The following is a 19994-nucleotide window of genomic DNA, read 5'->3' as shown; positions in this document are numbered from 1 at the left end:
TTTCTTACACCATACACAAAACTCAAAATGGATTAAAGACCTAAATGAGATCTGAAACCATAAAAATCCTAGAGGAGAGCACAGGCAGTAATTTCTGACATGGACCATAGCAACATTTTTCTAAATATGTCTCTAAGGCAAGGGAAACAAAAGCAAAAATAAACTATTGGGACTACATTAAAACAGAAAGCTTTTTCACAACAAAGGAAACATTCAGTAAAAAAAGGCAACACCCTGAATGGGAGAAGATATTTGCAAATGATATAGGCAGCAAGGGATTACTATCAAAAATATATAAAGAACTTACATAGTTCAACACCAAAAAACCCAAATAATCCAATTTAAAAAACGGGCAAAAGACATGAGCAGACATTTTTCCAAAGAACACACATAGATGGCCAACAGACACATAAAAAGGTGCTCAACATCACTAATCATCAGGGAAATGTAAATTTGCCATTACAGAAATAATGCTTATTACTACAAGTCTGTAGTAACTAATAGTTGTATATCATTTGATAATTTAAAAACATTTTTACTTACATTTATTAATTTAACCTTTACGAAAACTCTTAAATGGGGAGACAAAACCAAATTAGAAGTGTCTACTGTATGTTAAGAATGATGTCATATGTTATCTTAATTCTCAGAAAAAAACTACCAGATTGGTCTTATTCAACTTTTACAGATAAGGATACCAAGGCCAACAAAGGTGAAAAGAACTTGTCTAAGCTCATATTAGCTGGTACGTGAGAAAGTTATAAATACGAATCAAAGCCTGTCTTATTTAAAACTCTGTTCAACACATCATGCCACTAAGAATTCAAAAAAGGAAAGAAAGTGAAGAATAGATTTTTAATACAAACCATATCATAATATGGATTTTATAGCGTGAATATTTAATAAATATGCAAAGGAAATCAGTCCACAGAATAAATGACTCTTTTTATTTCCTTGTAGTGTCCTATGCAAAGATGACAGTGCTTGCGGTGACGCACATGAGAACTGCTGCATAACGATAAATCACTATTGAGCTATGCGAGCTAAATAGAACCATATTGACTGCCACAAATACCATACATTTGTGAAACACAAACCAACGTTTTAGCATTCAACACTGAGATTTCTACAACAGGAATAAACATCTAAAAATTGTCACAGATTATTTAAAACCCATTTGTTGATGGCATCAATGTTTTGTCTTAGAGTAGTAGCTAAATTCATTCCATGAAAGAAACTGTTTACTTTTTCAGATATTCAGAGTATAAGATTTTACTGATAATCACATAAAGAAAAGTATTTAAGAGGACATGAATAGTCTCAGCTTTAAAATAATTCCAGATACCTCTCCTAAGAATTCGCTTTCTTCCTCTCGAACTCGAGCTTGATCCCAGAGCGTAATCTCTAGCATCCGTTCCCTAAATTCTCTTCGGTGGACTGGAGAATAAATGAATGTTTGGTTCCATTTGGGTTCCAATGTTTTCTTTACTGTTTTCGTTCTTCTCTTGTTTTTATCACTATAAAAAAAATAAGAATATATGAACTTACATAAACCTTTTAAAGTTTTGTCCTAAAAATTATTCATTTCAAATTTCTCAGGCAGGGAGTGAAGTTTTACCACAAACTTAACATACATTATAAATACTATAATAATTTAAATTCCTATTAAACTTTATAGGTATATAATTATATCACTTTATAAAGGCAATGTTTCGATAAATCTGAAAACCTTTCATGATAATTAAAAACTTCATCTTTCTCAAAATCTAAATACAACCAGACTGAAAAATATTAACTCTCCATATTTTTAAACATATTGCCCTATTGGAAACCTTCAAAATGGCAGTGAACCAGTAACATGACATATAATACACCACAGAAGTGTAATTGCACAAAAGTCCAAAAAACTGTGATGTTCACAACTTTATATCCATACAGTTCAGCTGAGCAATTATAATTACACTTTACTAAGTTACTTTCTTGCATAAAGAAACACATGCTTGCCCATTTGACAGTTAATGGGGTCTTTAAAAGCACTGTAAAATTATTTCTTTTTCTTTTCTTTTCTTAGAGAGGGAGGGAGAGTGGCAGGGGGAGAGAAAGAAACTTAAGCAGGCTCCACGCGGGGCTGCACACTGGGCTCCATCTCAGATAATGACCTGAGCTGAAATCAAGAATCCGCTGCTTAACTGACTGAGCCACCCAGGCGCCCCTGTATTTTTAACTTTTTGAGGAAGCTCCATACTGTTTTCCAGAGTGGCTGCACCAATTTACATGCCCACCACCAGCACACAAGGTCCCCCAAGAGTCAGACGCTTAACCGACTGAGCCACCCAGGTGCCCCTGTAAAGCGATTTCTATGTGAGGTAGCCACTATAACGTGGGCTGGAAATGCAAGCTGGCTCCCTGACAGATGGGGCGTCCATCTCGGAGGCTTCCATACTTTTTAAAACTGCATTATCTCTATCAAGTGAATGTTAATGACAAGGCATCCCATTATATGCATATATATTTACGAAATACATACACGTTATTACTGTACTGTGGTACTAATACATTGTGTCAATTCGTGAATATACAAAATTAGAAATTAAAAATAATTAGGTGAAAATTTAGAAAATCAAATATTTCTTCCTGAACGCTAACGGGTTGTCTTAGATCCCCTGGGTGCATCCATTCCTTTTGGACATCACTAGCTTATTAGAGAGATTCAATGGCTGAATAGGAATAAAGAAAATCACCTAGGAAGAAAACAGTAAGCTATCTAGAGAGCTTGTTGAAGTGAGAAATGGACAATAAGCTCTGAGTAGACAAATTCCCTCAGCACAACTAAATTCTAAGACTGCTGGAATATAGGAAGCAGGGAGAACTAAGAAAGGACAGGTGTCTCTGAATTCTCCTAGGTGAATACAGGGTTTCATGCTCAACACGGGTTGTATTTAAATAATCAAGGGCACATATGTTTCCAGAGCTCATATATTTAGTGTGGCAGAAAGCCACTTTAAAACAATGTATCTTCATTAATTTCTATGGTCTTATCAGGAAAATAACTTCGGAAACCCACACAGGAAATTTTAACTCTATTCCATGTTATGAAAAAGTGCTATTATAAACAAAAATAACGAAATAATAGAATAATAACAAGGACTAGGATTTATTGCTCCTGTCATCCCCTCTCTTCATCTAAAATTTTCACAAATATTTATAAAGCACCTACATATATTCCACACTTTAAAAAATGAATTATGAGACCCTGTGAAGAGAGAAAGTTCCCTCCTTTAAAGCCAGGAAGAAAGCACTGAGTGGGAGCCTTGCTGTATAATCCAACAATTGCAGGTTTTACTTTAATCTGAAAGGGAATAGAAAAATAAACCTTGACTTCCTCTTAAGTAGTGAAAAAAGTTCTCAAATAAAGACGACTATTTCAGAAAGGATGTCTATACTGGGTAGGAAGGAGAGTAGATAATCACTGAAATTCCTCGCATACCCACCATATACAATTAACATTTAATAAGGCAATTTAGTGTGTATTGAAGCACCAATCCATGCAAAGAACCATGAAAAATTATCTTCAGGGAGTTAAAAAAAAAGTTAAATTATTATTATTTTTTTTTTTTTTGGAAGTATAACAAAAGCCCTCAAAATAAGGTCAGGTTAAAAAGGAGGGGCAGCTCAGTCAGTGGAACACGCTACTCTTGATCTCGGGGTTGTGAGTTTGAATCCCATGTTGGGTATAGAGATTACTTAAAAATAAAATCTTTAAAACAAAGAAACAAACAAAATAAGATCAGGTTGTAAAAGTCAAAGACAGAAAAGTTGCTAAGAGTATTTAAAAACTAAGATCAATACGCATGCTATTGAGATTTTTTTTTTAAATAGCAGCCCAACAGCAATAAAATAAATCATTGATCTCTAACAGCATCATTAACCTGTTAAGAATGGAAACTATTTTTTTTTTAAATAAAATCCAACCTAAAGCCTTTTCTATGTATTTTCATGCTACTGGTATTTCTGGTTTCCATCTAATTTATTTTAGTAACTGTACGCAAAGACTTGATGTGTTTACTCAAAATGAGAGAAAGAAATGTATTTTGACTGAAAACCAACTTTTCTTCAAGATATAAAAGACTGTAAAGCACACCCAGCTATTTTTTAGAGTACATAATTCATTACTTAGAAAATAGTGTTTTAAATGGATTAACTAACATAGTGACATTCCAGTCTAAATCTCTTCAATGCAGTCTCACGTGTCCCTCCAGGAATTCTTACCAATAAAAAGGCATCAATTATTTTCTACATTCGCCTATTCAAATAGTTTTTCTTCCAGAAAAACTGTTAAGAAAAATGAAATAATTCATACCAAAAGCATAAACAGCCCTTTATGCATGTGTAAAAACTTGTATCAACAGAAAAAAAATTGATGATAATGTAGGTGTTTCTGAGTTCAGGAAAGAATTCTTTTCTCTTTTAAAGACAAAACACCCTGGGGCTCCTGGGTGGCTCAGTGGGTTAAGCATCTGCCTTTGGCTCAGGTCACGATCTCAGGCTCCCGGAAACAAGAGCAGCCTCCAGCCCTCTGCTCAGCAGGGGAGCCTGCTTCTCCCTCTCCCTCTGCTCCTGTGCTTTCTCGCTCACTCTCTCTCTCAAATAAATAAAGGTAAGACCCAGACACAACTTTATCAATCAATAAAGTAAGCAACAAGCTTGCTTAAATATTCTTCAAATTCCTCATAATTTGCAAGGAAACAGCTGAGAAATTATTTGTGAGTGAAATATTAAAGTGTTTCCCACATTCTTTGGTGTTGAGAAAAGATAAAAAACACTACATTTACAATATAAAGGATGGTGAAGGGGACCTTCCTTTCCATTTTAGATCTATCTGCTCAGAAAGGAGGAGAGGGTATGTAAAATAAAATAAAACTAAACAAAAATAAACAATCAAATATTATTATTTGATTCCATAATTTGAAAGACTTTTTATCATCTTCAAAAATATTTTTCTTCAAAGGTTTGAGGAAGTAGACACTTTAGTTCTATGTACCCATAAGTAGATGGGAAGGCAGCATTTCCGGCAGCTTGTTATGATGGCATTCTAAGAATGCTTGGACTAGAAACCAGGTGTGCTGTAAGAAGCCAGGGGATGTGGCCTCCAGGAGGGCAGGGGAATGTGGCTGTGAAATCTGTCATCCAACTAAAGTGTAAGCTAGATTTCAAAGCCCCAGTTATGAATATCATCTCTTCTTCCTTTGCCCATCAAAGTATATCCCTAGCCAAAAGACAACCTAAGTTGTGAGAAAACAACTTTCTTCAAGCAAATTTTTTCTTTTTTTTTTTTTTTTTTAAAGATTTTATTTATATGACAGAGATAGAGACAGCCAGCGAGAGAGGGAACACAAGCAGGGGGAGTGGGAGAGGAAGAAGCAGGCTCATAGCAGAGGAGCCTGACGTGGGGCTTGATCCCATAACGCCGGGATCACGCCCTGAGCCGAAGGCAGACGCTTAACCGCTGTGCCCCCCAGGCGCCCCTTCAAGCAAATTTTCTAAGATGAAATTATAGGGCAAACAGTTTCTAATCACTTTGGATAGGATGGCACCTTGACATATCTTCTGAGGGATTTTCTTCACAAATTTCACTTCAAAATATGTATCAAATAAAATGGAAGGCCTTTGTTAATTGCCTACTTCCTTTCTTTCATCCTTTTCTTTGACAGATTATTCTTCAGATGATATGTGGGCACTCGACTCTGATGACTTTCAACTTGAACTAAGTACATGAGGGTCCAGAAGTGTGTGAACATGTTGAAGATCACATCTGTGCCTGGCCACTTCCAGCCTGAGAAAAAATGACCAGACCTTGAGAACACTCTGTCCTGGAAACTACGGATGCAGAAAAGCCGGGGAAAAGGTAATTGGTGCCATTAATTCTCTCTTGTTTCATGATGTCTATTCAAAAATCTCTTTTATTTTTTTATGTTCCAGAAATTAAAAGTGATTAGACAATTTTTGAAAAACTATTTCTCCAATCCTAATTCCTCTGCTTAAGTTAGGGCAGAGCAATATCATTTATGCTAATAAGCATGGACACAAACCAATGATGCTTGAAGAAGCTGATTCTGGGCCCAGTGGTTAAGTTTCCTTGATGATATGGGGTGGTGAAATATGAAACACTCATTAATTTTATGGAACATAAAGAACTGAAGTATGAGGAAGTAGGACTTGTAAAGGAATATGGTGAGTACCTTTTAGCATCATTTCCAGCTTTTTGCTTCTGTAGATTGTGTTAAAAATGCATTTGATTTTAAAAAGTATAATTTTTAATGATTTTGACAAATGAAAATATACATCATTTAAGAATCCATACAATGTAAAATAAATATTCAATAAAATCATCTATATTATAACATTTGATACAAGTTCTAAAACAATCTTGAGGCTATACTGTCACTGCTTTGAAGACTAATGGGAATCACATGAATAATATGAATCATTATGCTTATGTTAAACTTCATAAATATCTGACTTGCATGATATATAAAAATAAATAAGGCAGAATTGAAACACCCACTGTTATTAACATTTCTTATTTATTTTCAAGAACATTTATTTTTGTTTCACATCCCTACCTTCTGTCCGGAAGAAAGTAAATTTTAACATAAGGATTCCTTGGCCTCCCATCTTCCCTGGAAGGGAGATCCTTTGCTCCCAAAATTGTAACTATTAATTGATGACCAACCTTGTCAAACCATAGTTTTATCTGAAAAGGAAAAATATTCATTTATCAGCTCAAAATTTTGAATACCATAACATAATGTTTACATTCCCAATCTTTGCCCCATTCTCTTATGCTAATGTGAGCACAGAATATAGGTTCTACTTAGTAAGCTGCAAACAGTTAAAATAAAAGGATATGCTATAATAACTTCAATGAATAGAGGAAATAATTCAGATATTTTGGGTTGATTGAAAAAACCCTTGAGCTTTTTGTTATCCTAATTTGATTGCTTATGAACATGCATATAATAATTACATTGCCATAACTAAGAACTTTATATACAATGACTGCTCTGTGTCTATCTTTATGCAAGAATCACTGTGGTTCATTTTAGCTCCCCTACAATAATGAGCTCAGAATAACTGCTCAAATGAATTGAATAGATACTTTATTTATATGGCATTCACAGGGAATTTTTAAGCAAATGTTTTAAAAGACAAAACGTTTCATTTAAAAAGACATTTCAAAGATTATAAGCCAGGTAGAATTACTAGTAGCTTTAGTCAATAGCCTCCTTAAGTTTGGATTTAAAACCATAATAAATTCATCTTTATAGATTTTTTTTACACAGACATAAAGTCCCTTTTTCATTAGTGAGGAAGATGTATCACATCCTTAGAATAATAGGGTATATTTTATCATTTGAGATGAGAAAATGTGAGTAATTTCCCTATGACATAATCAGGGATTAGAACTTCACATCCAGCTGCTAAATTCATTTGATTTAACAATTATCACCTCCCACACACAGACCTCACACTCCCACACCTAGCTGGCTGTTTCTACCATGTCAGGATTTATAACTATGGCTCTACCCCACATTTTGGTTCAGAACGCAGCACATCTTTGACCACTATCTTGACACTGAATCCAAAATCTGAAATTTGGGAATGAAGTTATGGTTTATATATAGTTTTGTGGTTTATATGCTTTTTAATAGTTTAATTTTTCCTTTAATTTGGATGCACAATATTTGCAGCAGTTTAAAAAATTTAAATATATGTCTCATGTCAGTCCTTCCCTCTCCTCCTGAAGTGGACAGTCAGGTCTGGGCCAGCTCTGACATACATAAATAAATACATATCATACATACATACATATAAAAAATCATATAAAATAAAAAATGTATGTATGTATATATGATATACTGGTAGTGCAGTTCCAATTCTAGCATGGTTTTGTTGTGTCCCTTACTCCATAGTTTAGAGAATGACAGGCTGAGCAAGACTCCTGAGTCAGAAGAGGAAGACTGATGGCCCAGAAGGGTATATAAAATTATTTATCCTGCTTCTCAGTCAAATGGAATTCTCCCTCTTAGTAATAATAAGAAATACTTAATTTTTAAAAATTATAATTATTATTCTTTATGTTGTACTAAGTCTTTATGTTTAATGCAGGTATTATCTTGCTGTTGTGTAAAAAAATTTTCCTAATAGAGCTGCCAGGTAGCCTCTAGAGAAGTGTTTCTTAAAGTGTGGTTCCCTAACCTCCTTACAATCTGTGTTATCTGGTTTATTTGTTAAAAAGTTAACAAATTCCTGTGGCCCACTTGTCACGTACTGAATCAGAACGGGGCCCAGGCACTCGCATTTTACCAAATCCTCCTGGTGATTCTCATAGGCATCTAAAGTTTGAGAACCACTGCCTTAGACTAGGGGATCGACAACCTGAAGAAAAAGACTCTAACACGCAAATAGAAAAAAAGCTCCAATATTTCCTTGTGTGACAATATGAGAACATAGATACAGATGAGGGTAAGTAGAAAAAAAATATTCTTCTGCCAAAAGACATAAGGGGAAAACAACAACAAAAGTAAGAAATACAAGAGTATCTCGTATATGAGATGAAACAGAGATGTTGTCAGAGAGCATCATGGTTCCTCTAAAATGTGTCACCAAAGCCACATTAATTTCTGATATTCTCTATTTTCTATAGCAATAAAAAAGCTGATGGCTTTATTTTTCCATGATATTAAAAATCCTTCTCTGAGGATCATGACATGAATATTAGGCACTTCAAAGAGAAAAAGATTCTAAAGGCTAAAGAAAAGTTTTCTGATAAACTACATTTAGAAACTAAGAAACAGTAATAATTATTATTAGACTAAGCTCATATTGGAGAAAATCACTGATTTCTGTCCATTTTTTGGAGGGATGAGACTAAACCCTTGCCATCTCCACAGGCGATTTTTTTGCTCTTCTAAAATTGTTAGAAACATTTCAGATACATAACTGCAAATGTTTGATAAGGAGTATTCTTTTTAGATTTTCTTATGCCATAGAAAACCAAAAATATCATTTGTCAATAATATTCATTTTTCATACAAACATATTAGGCATATAGCCTTCATATTTTTACAATTATACCTCACAGTTTATTAAATCATACTTTCCAAATAGATAAATGTTAAAATAATATAGATTAAAAGAACAGGCACTTTTTAATTTTACTGATTTTTTTAACCAAAATTACAACTTTTAATAAATGGTCTTAAATTAGGCATTTGATCAATAGCCCTATTTTTTATTTTGTATTACAGGACTTGCATTGAAGTTTTTAATAGATATCCAGTTCACCTTATCCAAACAGAATTATCTTATTAGCTAGATTATTTTATCACATTCCTAAATTTCTTATCTGTGCTTTTCAAATGAATAGTTAAAATATATGTTGATTTCTCCAAAACGTAACAAATATATCTCCACAATCCTAGATATGACATACTTCTTATTTTAGCTGATTTTCATTAATAGAAATCTTGGCATCATTTTAATTGTTTTAATATAACAATCATTCCAGCTTTCCCATGTATGCATTCTTAAATTTCCTAAGGAGAACTGAACAGCAGAAGCAAATATTTAATTCTAAATAACATTAACTAAAACAACTATAATTTTTAAAATTTAAACTAAATTAGTATTATTCAAAACTAACAACAAAAAAACATGCAGCAAAGCAAGGAAAGCATACTACTACTTTAAAAAAAAGAAAAAACTATATTGTCATTACTTTACTATAGAAGGGTTTCCTAATGAAAAGAGGCAAACAACTTGTACCAAGTATTACAGTAAAATTAACGGCATTTCGATTACAAAATGTAAACATAAACCCAACACATTTTATTTAGATTGTTATTTTGTTCTTTCAAAATAATACACTTTCCAAAGTTGAACCTTATATATAATATGCATAAAATTCATATTTTAGATAAGGTACAAATTTATTTGCCAATCTCCTCAAGGAGTTGTTGCTTGGAAAATGCAAGAGAATGTACATGTTAAGTGATATAATGAATGATTTAAAGAGACAGCAACCTTAGTGTAATAAAGGATAATACCAACAGTATAAAATTAGCTATTTTTGTCAATGTTATATATATATATATATATAAGCACAGTCTGAAGCCTATGACTTTTAGTATTTGGTTCATCATATAAATCACTAACAAAGATTGTCTCTTTAAATTTTTATTGTATTTTAATCCCCATGCAGAATTTTACAAGCTGGCTTATAAAATGATTTGAAAGTCAATAATATGGTTTGGAGCAACATACCAAAAAAAGTTTCCTACTACGCATTTTCCAAAAACATACAAATAAGGGTTAAAACACAACTTTAGTTTCTATCAGGCAGACAAGGCCTTTACCTGAACCCTAGGAACAAAAGGCGTTGTTCTTCTACTAAGGCTTTGGCTCTGGTAAGCAAAATTAAAGAAAAAAGCAATAAAACAAAACCAAAAAGGACAACACGCTGGAACTAAAAGACCAAAAGTAAAATAAACACATAAAACTATCCCTTAAGTATACTTTTCCCGTAACAATATATATCTAAATTAAGTACTTCAATAGAATGAATAAGTTAATTTTGCCAAAATGTTAAAACATATAAAAACTATATAAAATCTTAGTTTTTAAATGTAATCAACATAACAGGAATTAAGACTGAATGTAAAATGACACTTTTGGGCTCGTATACTCTGAAAGAATGAGTATAAACATAATCCAAGAGCCAAGAAATTTCAGGTTTCACCCTTAAACACACTACCATAGAAAAAAATCATAGTCCAAGAAGATGTTACATGAAAACGCATCATAGAATTATAGTGAAAAGTCATCTGTAGAAGTAATTGTGTGACTTCTCCAAAATATGTCTAAGAAAAGTTTAAAAAACATTAGCCAAGCTGGCTTTAGCATTTCTTAAAAGAATAAACACGGTGAGATGAAAGTGTGCAGAAGGCACTGGACTAATTAGTTGATTCACATTTTAAGAATTTATCCCAGATTCTAGTATTTAAAAACCACTTTTAAACATTTATTAGGTACCACTCAAGATAACACTTTCTTGCTAATCACACTTATTAATGATAATACCTCATTTCTTTTTATTTCTATAGTTCTTTATAGTCTTCCAAGCTTTTACGGACAGTTTATTCAAGTTCATTGCCTCCAACACGAGGAGGTAGTTGCTAATATGTCTAATTTGAGATGAGGAAACAGAGACATAGAAAAGGCTGCATACAGTTGCCCAGACTCAAACAAAAAGTAAGATAGTGTAAAGGTAGAAAATAAAGCCAGGTTCCAAAAAACAAAAACAAAAACAAGAGAAGAGAAAAAAGAAAAGAAAGAAAAGCAAAGAAAAGAAAGAGAAGAAAAAAGAAAAAAAAAAAAAAAGGAAGGCCAGTTCTGATTAAGTCAGTCTACTTCAAATTCTCAGAATAAAATCAAATTTTCTTTCTCTTCTGGCTTATTCTGTTTTTACTTTGAAACAGTTTCCAAAAGACACCACAATAATCAGAATTTTGTGCCTTTATTAAGGCATGCCAATGGTTAAATCAGGAACAAAATCAGATGCATGTTTCTGGTTTTGGGAATGGATTTCAAGGCATTTAATTCTGCTTCTTTCACCAAGATTCCATCCCATTCCTCATACTTCTCATGGATATCTCTCTTGCCTAATTCAAAGAGTTATAAATAGAGGCTTCAGACCTTTCCATTGTTATAAGGAAACAGATAATAGGTAGTAGGAGGACTGTTGCCTAATTCAACTATCATCAGATAGAGACTGTTTAAGACATAAATCTAAAACTCAAAGGAAAGCAGACCTTAAAAGCAGATATCAATCATATGAGTCATCTTTCTCTCTCTCCAAAAACCAAGGCAGTCTCAAATCTAAGCAGTCTTCCTTTTCATGTGGAGACATTTCCAAAGGAAGAAAGAAATCTTTAGGTATGGAGTATGTTACCAATATCTGTCTGCATAATTCTAGGTGGAGAGGACTCTGGCAAACGGACCAGGGATGTATGAAATGCACAGAGATTAACAAGGCAGGCTGAACAAAGGCACTAACAAAGTACTCAATTTGGAAATAGATTTTCTTTTCCTTGCTCTCTCACCTGTTCTGTTTTAGACCCAAAATAGCAAGGTAATGGAAGACTTTTGCAAGTAAATATTACTCCATAAACTAAAAAAAATTAATTTGAAACAAACAGCACTTTGAAATAAATTAGTCCTTTAAGGCAAACATTTTCCATCTTCTAAAATGGTCTCAAATCAGCAACTCACAGATTTCTGAAATCGGTTGTCTACAATCTATGGTAATTTAAACCTAATCTTCACTTATAAGTTTATACATTAAACTTGGCTATAAAAACGTATTTTTGTTTTGCTAGTTTTTTAAAATAAGAGGAAATTCAAATATCATAAAAGTAACCATTTTAAAGTGTACAATTCAGTGGGATTTAGTACATTCACAATGCTGTGCAACCACCACCTCCCTCTAGTTTCAAAACTTTTTATTACCCCAGAATATACTGTACCTATGAAATAATCAATCCCCATTCCCCTATTGTCCCAACTCTTGGCAAGTACTAAACTGCTTTCTGCCTCTATGGATTCTGAATATTTTATACATGAATGGTGAAATATTATATATTACATTGCAAATTGTAATTAATACTAATTCATGTATTTTAAACAGAAAATATCTGATGAAACCTGTAACAACTCAGCCTCATACAAATGAAGAAGTGAATTTGTACACAATTTGTTTTGCATTTTTAATGTCACTCTGTACCATATTGCACCACTATCTTTAAGGCATTCCTTTTATGCAATGCTTCTGGAATAACAAGGTTGTGACGATGAGGGATAATAGATAAAAGCTCGAAGGAAAACACTTTCATTTACAGAAAGGTTTAAAAAGACTATAGAATTTCTAAGGACATATGAAGGCTACATACCTACTCCTCAGCTACTTATTCCACTTAAAAGGGCATACAAAATGGATATGTACAATATTTACAAATAATCACTAAAAATGGCATCAGAAAAATATTAAAACAAAGTAACTTAGGGAAACATTATAGCCATAAATCAACCATAGACCCAGAAGTAAAATAAAATATGATTGTCAATAAGAATCAATGTGTTCCTACAGAAAGAAAGAATCTTGAGCCATTTCTCACTTTTAAAAAGAGTTGAAGGCTATCTTTTATCTGAGCACTCTATCAAAAACTAGCCAAAGACTCCAGATTAATTTAAAAATATTGAAAGAACTACAAAAGTAATCCTGTGAAGAAGGAATCTGTTAAGCTGTGGAAGAACACAAGTTTTAAAAAGAATCAAAATAAGGGAGTGTTGACACTGAGAAGGCTAATATACAGTCCAGGTGTCACAACCTGAGCTCACACTGAGTTTCTCACCAAATGCATTAATGGCACTTTCACAGTTATGCCCTAGGAGAGTAACAAGCAGCAGCAGAGTTCAAGCATAGAGAAGAAATCAGCTGCATAAATTTTTTAAAATCATCCATAGCCTTGAAATGAAAGTTTAAACAACAATTTAAATTATATGTATATTTCTGTTTGAGAAAATAGCAGTCCATGAACTGACATAATATATTAGGAGGTCAGCTCACAGACCATACAAATTATCTTTGCTCTCTGGAATTAGCAACATCATAAATTTGTAAGTGAGTTATGAGCCCAGGTAAAATCTCACCAAAATAAAAATGCCCAAAGGTAAAAGAAGTCGAAGGAGATAGGAACTCTAATGTTGCCTTGTGACTTCCTAGGAATTTTCCCACAAGGTGATACATGTGGATGTGTTTCCTAAATTCCACATCATTAGAGCACACCAAAATTGTCTCCAGCTGCCAGGAATAGGGTTAAATATAAAGGAAATAATATATCCAGAAGGGTATCTTGCTTATGTTTTCCTGCATGTAAAGAACAAAAATAAAATTAAGTTTCATGAGGATAAAATCCATTATCTATCTTGTTCACTGTTGTATTCCCGGCAACTAGTATTATGGCTGACCTGGGGTCAGAACTTAACATGTATTTCTTAAATAGATGATTGAAGATTAATTTCATAAAAGCATTTTTGAGGAAAATGTTGGCAATAGATTTTAAGAATCTTAGATCTCTTTCTCTTTCTCTTCATATTGTAATTTTACTTCTGAAAAATCCTGACAAAAGAATTTTGTCTGACCTAACAAAATATGTAAGAGTTATATTCCAGGATTAGCATGGCATCATGTAATATAAATTAAGAATACAAAAGATGTCCCATAATAGAGAATTTAAGTAAAATGGTATATTAGATATTAAAATCATTTAAAGAGAAATTTTTAAAGAAAAAAATTTTAAAGAGAAAAGTGTACAATACCTTACTAAGTGAAAAAGCAGGTCTCAAAATACTATACACAGATTTACCACTTTTGTTTAAAAACTGCTATGTATGTGAATAGTTACATTTTAGTGGTAGGATTATTGGTAATTTTTATTTTTTAGTTACTTATCTGTACTCTCTAGATTTACCACAACAAATATGTATTGTATTTATTAACGTTATCTTACTGGAACATACCCTCTCCAAGTCACAAGAAAATGATAAAATGTACACATTTTAAATTACAATTACATGGATTTTAAACTAACACCATTTATAAATGTATACTATGACTTTAAATCACTAATTATACCCTTAGAAATAAAACTTTTAAGGTTATATTCTCCAAAATATTTAAGTCTTACCTTTCTAGTATATTCATTTTGAACCATGACAAAAAACAGCTGAATTTAAAATGTGCCTGCACTATGCTCCTCAATCTCTATCCCCCCCAAGTCCAATTTCTATAGGACCTTGGGATTTCAAAGACAGCAACAAAGCAGTACTTACTTACTATGGAAGTCTAACTTCACTCCCTCCTCCACCAGCTGAAGCCAACTATACACACACACACACACACACACACACACACACACACATTTATAAATGTACAGCCATCCTAAGCATTATTTAAAGATGGACCATTTGAACGGAGCCATAATAAGTTAATAAAAAAGGTTAACATTAGCACTTTCTAAAATGGTGGAAGAAAATACACATATATTTGTAAGTATAAATGACAACTGTGCTGTCAATATACGTAAAAGAATAAGTAGAAAGATGCTACTTATTATAGAAAATGAAAAAAAGACCACTGTCTTCAAATGAAAAAGTTCACTCTGTTTATGAGAGAAAGGAAAAGAAAATAATAAAGAGAAGAAATTCATTTTAGTAAGACATGTACAAGCTCCTAATAGTATCTCAACTTCTTTCTTGCATAATTTTTCTGTTATTGTCACCTTTGTGATCAAAATAGTCCCAGAATATACATGTCTAATAACTCTTTCAATAATTTAAATGTTAACTCTGCTTATACTTCCTATAGCTTTTAATTAATAAAAATTCTTCAGTAAAAATCAAACACCGCCCCTATCCCCCAAAAAATAAAAGGAGAAATTTCATAGCTGATTAAACAGAAAGTTCTTTCTATTGCTCTTAAAACATCAGCTCAAGAATAGTTTCGTTTTCAATTATAACATTTTTTTATCCAAAATTCAATGTCTAGATTTCGAGAATCTAAAAAGTTCTTAACACTTATAAAATTGCAAGTTTAGTAACTCATCAGCATGATGTTTCTAAAGTGCAACTGGATGAATTTAGATATTTTAATATTTTAAATAGTTTAAAAAGAGAATGATAACTGAAGAAACTGATAAAGAATGAGGGCTCAAATTTGCAAAGCTCTTCTAATATGGACAGAAAATGCCTAATTCAATTTTTAATTTTTATATAAAATGTTCGAATTAGGGATCACTTACAATGAAATCACCCAGTATATTCAGTTATCTATTATATATGTCCCCATTTACTTAGTTTTTGTCTGTTGACCAAAGCTTCTCAAGTATCATTATACTTACAGCAATATTCATACCCCAATGATTTACTATGAAATTCATACCAAATTTCCTTAAACTTCAAAAGTAGGGAATGTATGAAATTGACTTTCATCTTAAATATACCATCTAAATATACAGTACAGCAATTTTATTTCTCTCAAAAGTCTAGGACAAATTATAATAATGTAAAGATCTTGAGCAAAAATCATGACTTTGAATTTTGGAATAAAACTACTAAGGTAAAGAAGGTTTTAGATATCTCCACAAATTCTCTCATTAAATTCCAGGAAATCTAATATACTCTAATAAACTCCATGCTAAATAATTAAAATTAAATTTCAATTAATCAAAACTACTAAGAATGTGAAAAGTGATGGTTAAAAGCATAATTATATTCTAAGAAGGAGTTGGTTTACAAAAGCTATTGTCATATACTAATAACACTACTTGGTATTCCAAAAAAGAGAAATTAATGTAGTGGTTACATACTGAAAGTTGTCCAGATAAGTACTGTGGAACATCCCTCAACATGCCAGGACTCATGGGTGAGGTAACGGAAATAGAAGGGCGATCCATTTTTTGAGATTCAAAAGAGCTAGAACCTGAAATGGTAATTACACATAAATAACAATAATGATGACTCTTCATTTGTATTTAATAATCTTTACCATATGTCTTTTAAATTATTTATTTATTTAAAATGTCCACAAAATGTCATTATGTAAACCATTTTCTTAGCCACAATGTTCCAAATACACTTACAGCTATTTTTTGAAGCTTAAGTACAGCTGAGGGATTCTCTTAAGACCAAGAGTGAAACATTTTCCCTGCCAATTATAGTAGAGACAGACGTCTACATCAGGACTTAGTTACTTTGTCTGTTATGTGTATACTAAATTCATATCTTACAATAACATATGAAGAAAGTTCTAAAAATAGAGACTTAGGAACAAAAACCTAAATCAAAAAGCAACTTGAAGATGGTCTAAACTTATAATTCTGAAAATACAAGTACTAGAATGTTAATCATCAAGTCTTTCTGGGAAGTGGTAAGTTGAAACTACATCTGGAAAAGAATATAATAAATTAGACGGGCAGAAGGGAAGTAAAGGTCTATGAAAAAAGAGGCAGAATAGCAGAAAAAGCAGAGCCCCAGTACCCAGAAGTTGTATGTATGAATATATCTCTACAGTAGGGAAGGTGAGTAAAAATGGAGCTCCTGGGATAGCAGGGGGAATTAAGTGCCTGGAATTCTGGGCTCTAACTGAGTATCAATGCTAGCTCTTCTGAATGAGGCAATAACTACATTTGAAGATGACTTTACCACTTACTTAAAGCATGGGTTGATTTGAAAGAGATGGAAAACACTTAAAAACAGGTGGAATTCAATAAAACAATACTAGGAAATGTTGCCAAAATGGAATGGAACGAAAGAATTCCCATGATATCACAAAACAAATAAACGAGGACTCAGAAACTAATTAGATATGAGAGATAAAGGGAAAAGGAAAGAACGATGGCTTTAGAGTAAGAAATAAGCTCAGTTTTCTACATGTTAAGCTTCAAGTAACAGGAAGCATATTATTATGCTTCTTAACAGAACATATTATTTTAACATCCAAGGATAAAGGAGCAGTGACAGATCATCTCGGTACTAAGAACTTAAGAGTCATCTGGCAATTAAAACTATTATGAAGAAAATAATTTATTGAGGAACTAAGGACAGAGATTAATAATTGAGCCTATTCAACTTTTAAAGAATAAAGGATTGATTCTAATTTAATTTGAGAAAGGACCCCATCTCCTCAGGAACAATTTTAAAATTGTAGACTAGGGTATTTTTTAAAATAGCTGTAATAAGATAATGGGTTCCACCCTGCTCATACAATATCTGAGTAATGTTACATAAGCGAATAAAAATTGTACCTACTCCACAGGACTTTTGTAAGAAATAAGTGTGATAATGTAGACACAACATCAACCACAATCCCGGGCACTCAGTAAAATGGGAGCAAGGATGAGAATGATGATGATATCATTATAGTAGTACAGTTGACCCTGAGGGTTAGAGGCACTAACCCCTGCACAGTCAAAAAACCACAATAACTTGTGATTCCCCCAAAACTTAACTACCAATAGCCTACTATTGACCAGAAGACTCACCAATAAACCGCTGATTAATACATATTTGGTATACTATATATATCATATACTGTATTCTTACAGTAAAGTGAGCTAGAGAAAAGAATATATTATTTAAACAATCATAAGGAAGAGAAAATACATGTACAGTAATACACTGTATTTATTGAAAAAATGTGTATGTAAGTGGACCCACGCAGCTCAAACCCATGTTATTCAAGGGTCAACAGTATTTACTTATTGTTATAGTTTTTTTGTGATCATGGTATTATTTTGCATAAAATGATTTAGTACCAGATCAAATAAGTCATTCAATCATATTTAAAAATACAGTGCTATGCCATTCCCAAAGTATTTCACCTCTCTGGTAAACATTTTAAAGACACCTATAATTGTAATATAAAAGTAAAAAAATCTATTTTAATAGTATATTCTTAATTATTATAGGATCCAATCACTTCTCATCACCTCCATTGCTACCACCAATGGCCGACTAAGTCACCAAATAAAATACTAAATATAAAAATAGTTCTCTCACTACTCTCTCTGCTTTCACCCTTGACTCCATTTAAACCATTTCCAACACAGTAGCCAGAATTTAAGACATAAATCTCTCCTCCAAACCATCCTGTGTAACTACCGATTTCCCACAGAGTAAAAGCCCAAAACAAAGTATGCTCTACACTGGTTTACAAACTCTATACAACCTGGCTGCCATGACCCCCCTATCCTTCATCCTCTGACTGCTCACTCACTCTGGCGCTGCAACACTGGTCTCCTTGCGTTTCCTCAAGTGCATAATAGGCCCTCCTGCCTGAGAACCGCTGCACCGCTTGGTCCCTGTACCTGGAAAGCTTCCCACCCACCCACCCCCACCGCTGCCGATAGCCACTCTTCCAGATCTTTGCTCCAATCATTCCTTCTCAATATGGTCTCTCCTGAGCAACATATTTCAAAAGGCAGCCCTCCTCCTCTCTTCTTTTACAATATCCCTTACTCTACTCTCAATCAATAAGAAACTTAGTTCACTGGAAAAAATCCATCTGTTTAACATCTAAAACAGCACTCAAACGCACGTAATAAAAAGCATCTACATATTCAACGTTTCTTAAACTTATTTGTCTATTGTTCCATTATGACTCTTGATGCTAAATCAGAACTACTATCCTATTTTCTAAAAATATAAATTAGAACATTATTCACTAGATTGTGCTGAGCATTCCCCCACTTACTGATGGTTAGTTCACAAAGTAGTAAATTTTAAAATTAGAAGAAATTAGGGTGAAGCTGTTAGAAGAGATGGGTATGTTCATTATTTTTTATTGTGATGACGGTATCTTCTGTATGTCAAAACTTACCTTGTTACGCACTTAGGTGCAGTTTTCTGTAGCCTACCTTAATAAAGCTATGTAAAAATATGTAGTAGTTAAGATGGTGCGACCGAAAAAAACGATCTTAAAATATTACAGAATTTTGTACTTTATCCCACATAACATGAAATAATACTCCATTTTTCATTTGTATAATGACTATATATTTGATAACAAGATTATTCTATTTCTTTTTTGTAATAATAGGTAAAATACTTCATTTGACCCCTGGGAAATGACATTATTAGTATTATCTTCTAGAATGAATGAGACTTACTGGACTCCAGTTGTGCATGTGTGCTATCAGGGATTCTAGGGATATCTCTGAAATGATAGAACAAGAAAACAGGAAATTGTTTCAACAATTAATGCAACCGCCATTTTGATGATCATCAACCTACATATAACGGGAGAGCGTAAACTGAACAAAATTGTGTATGATGGCAGCATTATGTAAGAGAAAACAAGCCGTAGTACTCGATTG

The 19994-nt window shown here is 32.8% G+C and overlaps 1 protein-coding gene across 33 annotated transcripts in view; it reads right to left on the bottom strand.

The window, feature by feature from the left end:
- The window catches only part of RIMS2 (regulating synaptic membrane exocytosis 2), a 561128-nt gene that overhangs the window by 256222 nt on the left and 284912 nt on the right, over positions 1–19994 (bottom strand). For 28 of the 33 annotated variants that reach the window (XM_040625672.1, XM_040625662.1, XM_040625669.1 and 25 more), the window contains 4 exons: positions 19788–19834; positions 16488–16600; positions 6624–6754; positions 1346–1517 (listed from right to left, as the gene is read on the bottom strand). In XM_040625672.1, coding sequence (XP_040481606.1) covers positions 1346–1517; positions 6624–6754; positions 16488–16600; positions 19788–19834 — 463 coding nt within the window. Of the gene's footprint in view, positions 1–1345; positions 1518–6623; positions 6755–10418; positions 10467–16487; positions 16601–19787; positions 19835–19994 lie in introns of all 33 variants that reach the window. The other 5 variants (XM_040625665.1, XM_040625674.1, XM_040625675.1 and 2 more) reach the window with 1 other exon arrangement.

This window comes from Ursus maritimus, unplaced genomic scaffold, assembly GCF_017311325.1.
Source record: "Ursus maritimus isolate PB19 unplaced genomic scaffold, ASM1731132v1 scaffold_9, whole genome shotgun sequence".
Classification (NCBI taxonomy): Eukaryota; Metazoa; Chordata; class Mammalia; order Carnivora; family Ursidae; genus Ursus; species Ursus maritimus.
The sequence above is the reverse complement of the archived record's forward strand: the minus strand, read 5'-3'. Positions and strand labels throughout refer to the sequence as shown.